At 25.1% G+C, this 8,641-nt stretch overlaps 1 protein-coding gene across 1 annotated transcript; it reads right to left on the reverse strand.

Annotated features, from left to right (window-relative positions):
* Window positions 1-7,252: 7,252 nt before the first annotated feature.
* On the reverse strand, window positions 7,253-7,950 carry LOC121230743 (zinc finger protein ZAT11). The gene has a single exon (XM_041116065.1). It carries the CDS (start codon window positions 7,872-7,874, stop codon window positions 7,374-7,376), a length of 501 nt encoding a protein of 166 aa, XP_040971999.1. The 5' UTR covers window positions 7,875-7,950; the 3' UTR covers window positions 7,253-7,373.
* Between the last annotated feature and the right edge of the window lie 691 nt (window positions 7,951-8,641).

Consider the following 8,641-nt stretch of genomic DNA (forward strand, 5'->3'; position numbering starts at 1 on the left):
CTAAAAATTTAGCCTCAACATTTACACAGTGTGTAATTTGATCTTTTTTATTATTTTATTTGTCTTTGTGACCCTTTTACCTAAAAAGCTATAAAAAAATTTTATTAGCTAAATTTCATTGAAAATGTACAAAAAAATGGAAACACCAAAAATTTAAAATAATAATCTTCATCTTTTCTCATTCTTTTTAAAATTAACCCTTAATGTCACAAAGAAAAATAAAATTGCAAAAAAAGATCAAATTACACAATGTGTAAATATTTAGGGTTAATTTTTTTAAAAAAAATCAAGACTAAATTAACATACTTTATGTGAATTTATAAATGTCGAGGGTTAAACTTGTTGTAATATCAATTTTTAAAATTGTCATTATTAGCCAATTGATAAAAAAAAGACAAAATTAAATAGTCGGTGACCATTTTGTAGTTTATATATTTTAAAAATTACAAAAACAAATCCAAAAATAACCCACCCACCCATGCCCTATGTACTTTTTCTAAGTTCTCTCAACAATATTTAGTAAATTGTCAATGGAGTTTTTAGATTTCATAAATATGGTTAGCGGTTGACAAGTATCCTATAAGGATATAGTAAAATATTTTAAAAAATTGATATATGTGGCAATTTTTTAATGCTACTTGTGAAATAAAAAAAAAGTATAGTGCCAATGTACCAAATATTAATCCTTATATCATTACTAACCTTATTTATCTTATTTTCATACTTTTTTAAAAAAATTAGATCAGCTACATTGGCGGTCAAAGCAATTGAATTAGTCAAATTGAAAATCAGTGACCTAACCAGTTCGACCATTGGTTCAATTCTAAAAACTTTGCGTAAACCTAGATTAATTAAATATATATCCGCTCGTGTACGCATGCACGTGCATACATACTCATATATTGAAATTTTGCTAGAAAAGCATTCATTTTATAAATTTTTATTATTATGATGATATTTTTGTCTTTTTATATTTTTATAAATTAATAAAAAAATTATATTATAACATCTCAAAAACCGGGTTAGAAGAAATTGAGTTTTGAAACCCAGAGTGGTTATGTTCTGAGTTTGAGTTAGGATTTTGAAATTTTAACAAGTAAATTTGATTTGGTTTAGTGATTAAATGTTTTAGTTATATGTGCGAGGTTCTGAGTTCAAATCTCATCTCTTGAAATTTTGCTTTTTGGACTAAACTCTATCTTTGGACATATGGGATATAAGTTATTTTTTATCAAATAATAATAAGAATGAATTTGTTAGTTTAATGGTTAAGTTTTTTATACCCTTTAGTCTTGTGTTTGAATCTTCGCAAAAGCAATATGATTTTTTTTTATTTTGCTGCCTCGTGAGGTAGTTTTGGTTGGTTTGATATAATTGTATTAAAATTAAGACAAAATAAAATTTATGAATGTAAATAATGATTTTGAAAATTGTTAAACTTTTTTTTAAACATCAATGATTAAAACTTATTTTATCATAAATTTTGAAATTAACTGTTGAAAGTTAATGTAACTTCAAGATAAAATCTAAACTTATCATTTTAAGAGATATTTCCATTGAGAAAATTCTAGAATATAAAATAAAAAAATAAAGTAGTATCTAGAAGACTAGATATTCTAGATGAACGTTCTAGTTATTAGATATTTGTAAAATTAATGGTAAAGATGTTGACATATGTCAACAATCCAATGGCCACTAAATTCTATAAATAGAGGTAAAAGCTTTCAATTCTTGTAATGATTAAGTTTCAACACTCTAACTTGTTGGAGAATAAGTTGGAATTAAACTCTTATACAATTAATCTGTCTTTTAATTTCTACATAATTGACTTATATTTCTAAAATAAAATACTAAACCACAATAGTAAAAATCATAAATAGGAGGTAATTGAAAATTGAAACTTAATACCTAAGTTTGGCAAATGAGGGATGAAAGGTTACTCACCTAATGAACACTTCGTTCAAGTAAAAAAATTCTTTAATGTTAAAGATTAAATTTCTCTAATATTCCATAAAGTGAAAAACTTACAAATATATATATATTTAGAATAATTTATGTAATTATAAAATGAATCATTCAACCTTCTCATTTACAATTATCAATCATGTAATTATGGTGAGTGTATATTCATGTAAATTCATGATAAGGAAAAATATGTAAAATGATATTTTATTTTTCTATATTAACTGATAAAAAAGAAGGTTAGTTAAAACTAACTAAAAGGAATGAAATGTGAAAAAGAATCGTGACCTTAATTTCTACATACACTTTTATCAAGATAATGGTATAGTTATAGATCTTACTACTTCGCAAAAGTTGAGTAATCCTTTCATCTTATCTTAATTTAATTTTTATATTTTATAAAAATTAAAGTTTCATTTGATAAACTAAAAAATTTCAAGTGTTAAAAATTAAGTATTAAATTTAAATTATAAAATATGCTTAGTATATTACTTAAAACTAAATACATAATATAATCAAACTATTTGATAAATATAAATTTTAAATTATGAAAAAAATTATTTCACATTTTGATCCTTATTATTTTTAGTATTGTACGTTATTCTAATTAAATTCAAACTTTAAAGGTAAAAATAATATAAAATATTTTAAAATAAATTAAATTAAAAATATTCTCAATTAAATGGAAAGTAACTATTTATCTACTCATATTTTTCATATTTTTTATACAAATAATCCTATTAGGTGATTTTTATCATGTATTATTAAATATATTTAAAAAATTAAATCACTGAAAATATTAATTTTCAATTGATTTAATTTTTTCAAAAGGACATCAAGCATGTTCTAAGAGTTGGTCCAATTGGGTAATACTGTGAAAATCAACATTTCAACAATTTACATATAAGGAATTAAAAAAATAACAATTCAATGATTGTTAATGATTGATATGCCACTAATTAGCAAAACCAGTCGTCGATTTCATGTGTTTGCTAATAATTGGACAAACTTCTCAATTTTCATAAAATATACTATCAAATTATGATAGATTAGAGTAGAAAGAGAGATTTTAAGTTTTTGTAAGTTGAACGATGTTATTCCTAAATTGACCTTAATATAATTTAATGTTTTCCTCCTTTTTATAATAGCCACCTGATATAATAATTAAGTTTCTAGTAGAACTGATTTTTTATGTTATATTTTAATGTTTTCCTCCTCTCTATTATAGTTTTTCAATTATAACAACAACTAACACATTTATGAAGTATGTATATATGTATATATATATATTATTAAATTAGTTCTCTTTAACAATAGATTACTTAAAATTTTAAGTAAAAATATAGCTATTTCATATAGTCACGCCTATATATTATAAATTATTTAAATAAAGATTATTTTAATTAAAATATTATTTTTAATAAAATATTTAAATTTCACATGAAAAAATTATTAATCGTATTTATTAAATAAAAATAATCTTCAATGAGTGAAATTAAATATATCAATTAAATAAACTATTAAGTTTCCCAATTAAATATTCTACTATGAATTTGGAACATCATAAACTTATAAATTGATTACCTGAATTTAATAACTCACGATAAATTAATTAATTTAATTTTATGGCCAAAAAAATTAATTTAATTTGATAAGTTATATTGATAATTGAACTTGTTACATTTATGAACCCAATAATTAATCATGTAAAAGAATGTAAAATAAAATATACATAAAAGTGATAATGCATTTGCTATGCGTCTTTTAATTTTGGTGTTTGATTCCCACTTTTTTTTTAACATAATTTTCACTTTTTTTTATTTGATGAAAATTTGCTATATGAATTCTATTATGGGTTTATAACGATTATCTTTCTATAACAATATGCTATTATAACAATTATTTTTCTATAACAATATACTATTATACGAGACTTTACCATTAAGTGGTTGGGTGTAATGTCTTGGTAAGACATTGCACTTCTAAGGGAAGGACTCAGATTTGAACATTGGACACAACATTGTTGAGAAGGACATTAACAAACCCTAAATATGAACCGTAAAATAAACACGAAGAATATAAAATATATATATATTATACGAGAGTTTATTAATTTTATATAAAAATATGAGTACAAATTATTCCCTTTTAAACGTTTAAACGCTTGGTTTTGATTTTCACTGTTCAAAATAAAAATTAAGTTTTATTTTAAAACTGAATATTAATTAATTTAGTTTTATACTAATTAAAATCCGAAAAGCCCAATGTTTATCCATCTTTGTAGTCTAAATCCAGTTTTGCGAAACCCAATTGGGTCAAATCAAAAGTTAAGTTCAAATTAGTCCAAGTCAAGCTATGTTTATGTCCCATATGTTAAGCCCAAGTTTAATCAGAATCTATAATCGATGATTGAGTTTTTAAATCTGAATCCTAAATCTTAAATTAAAGATTAAATTTCTTTCATTTAATTTATGTTAACGTTTAGTACAAGTTCTTATATCATATCATAAATTTTATTTTAATCCATTAACTATTAAAAATAACATTTCAATCCCTATACGTTTGCAAAGTTACTATTTTAATCCCTATATGTGGTTTTTGCTTTTGCCCCTAAATTGGTCTCAGTTATATGTGTGTATTTTTTTTTTTACATAACTGATGTATTTAAATTGTTTTTAGTTTGGTCTATGTCAGTCATATCATTCCATTCTTTTGAAGTTGAAATTTTTTTTTTAGTTTGATTTAATGTCACGTCATCCACTATTAAGCTATGCCATTCTATTAACAGTAAAATTAACATGCAAGGACTAAATTATTAACTTTTCAAATATATGGAGATTAAAATGTTCCTTATGATAATAAAAGGATTAAAATGAACTTTTTATATGGTGCATGGACTTGTAGTAAACTTTAACTTACAATTTATGATAATATGAATATGTATTATATGTACATGCATTTTTTAAGGTGTATTTAATAAATTGAAAAATTAAGTACTGAATTTTATAAGCATTAAATTTATATTATAAACTATTTGATATTATAGTAAAAATAAGCACAAAATATAAATTTTTTTATAATAGTACATTTTTGTTTTTGAAAATTATTATTTTATAATTTTAATCTTATTAATATGATATTATTTATTTTATTTTGAATAAAATTTAAAGGTAATAATTTAAAGATTTTAATTTTAATAAGATAAGGAAATAAATTATTTCAATTTTTAAAAAAAATAAAACCAACTTAATATTTTTAACATTAAGTGATAAGTAACTATCTGCTTACTTATCATATTCAACACATTTTTGTTAAAAATTTTATATCATGTAAAAAGTTAATATAGTTATCAAACACAATTAAAAAAAAATTTAAATGTTAAAAATTATGAGATGAAAATTTTCAATGGTTTACCAAACACTCTAGTTATCGTTATCATATATACCATTGTTGTTTGGACTGGACCAGATTGATCAGGAGAAAAGTATTAGACTGGTTAAACTCGGTTAAACTGGGTGAGTTGAATAAGAATTGTTTTTGTTTTATCGTTATTTTTATGATTTTTTAAATTATTTATTAAATTGAATCTATTGTCAACCAGTTCGACCATCGATTTTGAAAACCTTGATATATAATGAATTTTATTTTATTTCTGAAAATTAAAAAAGAAATGTTCATCATCTAGAACTAAATCGATTAATTTTGGGTAGGGTTGGAATTGAAAAAAAAATATAGAAACTTTTAAAAGAAAACATATCACCAAAATGATTTATTTCGGAAATATATCAAAATAGTGATCTTTAGGGAGGAAAAGGAATCAGATTATTCCAATTTCCATCTTCCTCACTATGGTACAAGGACCCATTACATGCAATACTCAAGTTTTTCAAAGTCTGGCAACTTTTTAGATATTTTCTTTCGAAATCAACAAGTTTCTTTTATATTTGTTTGAGTTGTATTTTTCTGATTTCTTTTTTGAAATAAGGAAAGAGGGATAAAGGTGTTCATGGGTTGGACTAGGTCTAAGCATGGTGTTAATATATTTTATGCTTGCTCAAGTTTGATCCGACCTGAAATATGAACTTAAAATTTTGTTCAAACTTGTCCATATTTGCAAAAGACTAATCCAAATTCATTTTACGTCTGTCCATATGAATTTTAAATTTTTTAAAAAATATTTATATTATTTTAATTTAATATATTTTTTATTTATTGAAACTTTTTTTATATAATCCTTACATTAGAGTAGTATTATATATTTAGTATAGATCTATTTTTTATTTATTATGAATTACATAATATACGAATTCAAACTTTGTAGTCCTTGTCATCAACCAATATATTGTAAAAAAAAACTTATTTAAATGGAATAAATGTTTAAAAAACCCAATTTTTTTAGGGTAAACAATTAAAATAGTCACTTTAGTTTATTTTGGGTTACATTTTAGTCACTTATGTTTGAAATGTTATGTTTTAGTCACTTATGTTATCGCGTTGTAACATTTTAGTGCTTGAGCTGTTAATTGCCGTTAACAATGTAACGGTAAGTTGATGTGACATGCTAAATCATCAATTTAAACAAAAAATTTAGGTTAATTTATATAATCAGTCCCTATATTTTTTTCGTTTTGAGTAATTTAAAATTTTCTATTATGTTCTTATAACTTTCTTATTCTTTTTTCTTTATTTTACATTCTCTTCTACTTCTCCCTCTATTTTCCTTTCTTGTCCATTTCTTTTAACATTGTTTTTCTATGTTTTCCACTTGTTAAAACTAATCCCTATACTTTTATTTTTTTGAACAATTTAATTTTTTTGAGTGAGGCGAGTGTAACACCCCTAACCCATATCCGTCACCAGAACAGGATTACGGAGCATTACCAGAATAAACAGATCAAATACAGGCATTTCATATTATTTAACATTCATGTCACATATTATTCATATAAAGTCCCTTATGTGAGCCCTCTAGGCCCAAAACATACTTAAAAGTTTGTTTTTTCCATTAAACGTTTTGATATAGCCTCTAGACTTAGTCCTAACATCTAAGCCAAGTATGGAGCGTTACAATTTTAAATAAAAATGAAAAAATGTGCTTCTCATTATATGTAATTATTCTAAAATATCTATAAGTCTTCACAAAAATGTCAAATGCTTTTGATTCATTAGAGAAAGCATAGTTAGATCAACCCATTGCTACTTTAATCCTATAGGAAATATAAAAGTCTTGAGAAAAGTTCTCAATATTAATTTACTCTTTTATTTTTATCCCTTTTACCCCTTTAACAATAGCATTGAAAAGAAAATTTATAATAAAAATATTGATTTAAAAAGGAAATGGAATATAGTGATGTAAAATTACGATATGTTACAATTTAATATGAACATAAAATAAAATAGATTAGAAGGGTTTACAAGAAACAATCTATTGCAAGAGTTGGTTTGGCAAGCTTCAACAATTCCAAATCATTCTCGAATGGTGTCAAGTTCAAATCTAAGCACCAAACCTTATTAGATTTCTTCACAATGGGTGACATCAATGGCTCTTGGTGGTTTTCTTCACTCAAATTAGCCCTATGCCTTCTCATATGCCCCCCTAATGCTTGCCCGATCGAGAATTCGAGTCCACATATCGAACACTCATGCATCTTAGGCTTTGCTGGTGGTTGATTCTCCAACACCCCGCCATCTCTCTCCATCAATTTAGGCTTCTTATGGCTTGCTCTATGCCCTCCTAGAGCTTGAAACGACGTGAACTGCCGATTACATGTTTTGCACTTGAAAACCCGACAAGTAAGGTTAGTATCATTCATGGTGGATTCATACATGTTTCTTCCTTGTGAAAGGAGAATAAAATAATTTGCCAAAGCGAAATTTTTCTCCTCTTCTCTATTGGAAAAGCTTCTCTTCATGCTTTTCTTTTTGGGGATGAATATGGTGTGAAAATGGAAGTTGGTTATATTTGATTTTTTCTTTCAAAGGAAGAAGGGGGAAATGGGAATTTAGGGTATTGTGAGGTTTGGTATATTTATAGGTTCGTTAGGGAGGTTGGAAGTTTGACTTTTCAAGTTGACCTTCTTATAATTACGTCTTTACCCTTGTTTTACTTGTTTGATAAAGCAATGCAGTCATGGGGAATTTGGCAATTAAAAAATGGTCCGGCTTTGGGGGAGTTTGAGTGTGAAATCAGCTCGGCTCTTATACACGTCAGCATGACCGAGTGGCTGAGCCAAGACTCCTCAATGAGTTTCGAGCGAGTTGAAAATCTTTGTTGGGAAATTAGAATCTTCAATCGTCTAGATGCTTTTGACTTTCTCAGCAAAACCTAGAGGCTAGTCGTACCAAAAGTCTCGCCACGTGGATTTATAGCCACGGAGTAATACGTGGTTGTTGATAATTGGTGACACAGTCTTACTTGTAGTAGGTTTGTTTCCATGTGAACATATAATGTAAAGGGCAAAAAAAAAAAAAAAAACACTACATGTTTTCACACTTATTTAAGAAAAATATATTTTTTGAGCTTATTGTCTTAATTAATGATTTTGGGTATTGGCCAAAAAATTAGTTATTTTAGATAGATAATAGGTATTTATGGGACTTATTATATATGCTAAAAAAGTCTTTTATAAATAGAATCTCGTATGATGGTTTGATGGTTAAGAGTATTTATCATTTTAGG

This window comes from Gossypium hirsutum, chromosome A06 (assembly GCF_007990345.1).
Source record: "Gossypium hirsutum isolate 1008001.06 chromosome A06, Gossypium_hirsutum_v2.1, whole genome shotgun sequence".
Lineage (NCBI taxonomy): Eukaryota > Viridiplantae > Streptophyta > Magnoliopsida > Malvales > Malvaceae > Gossypium > Gossypium hirsutum.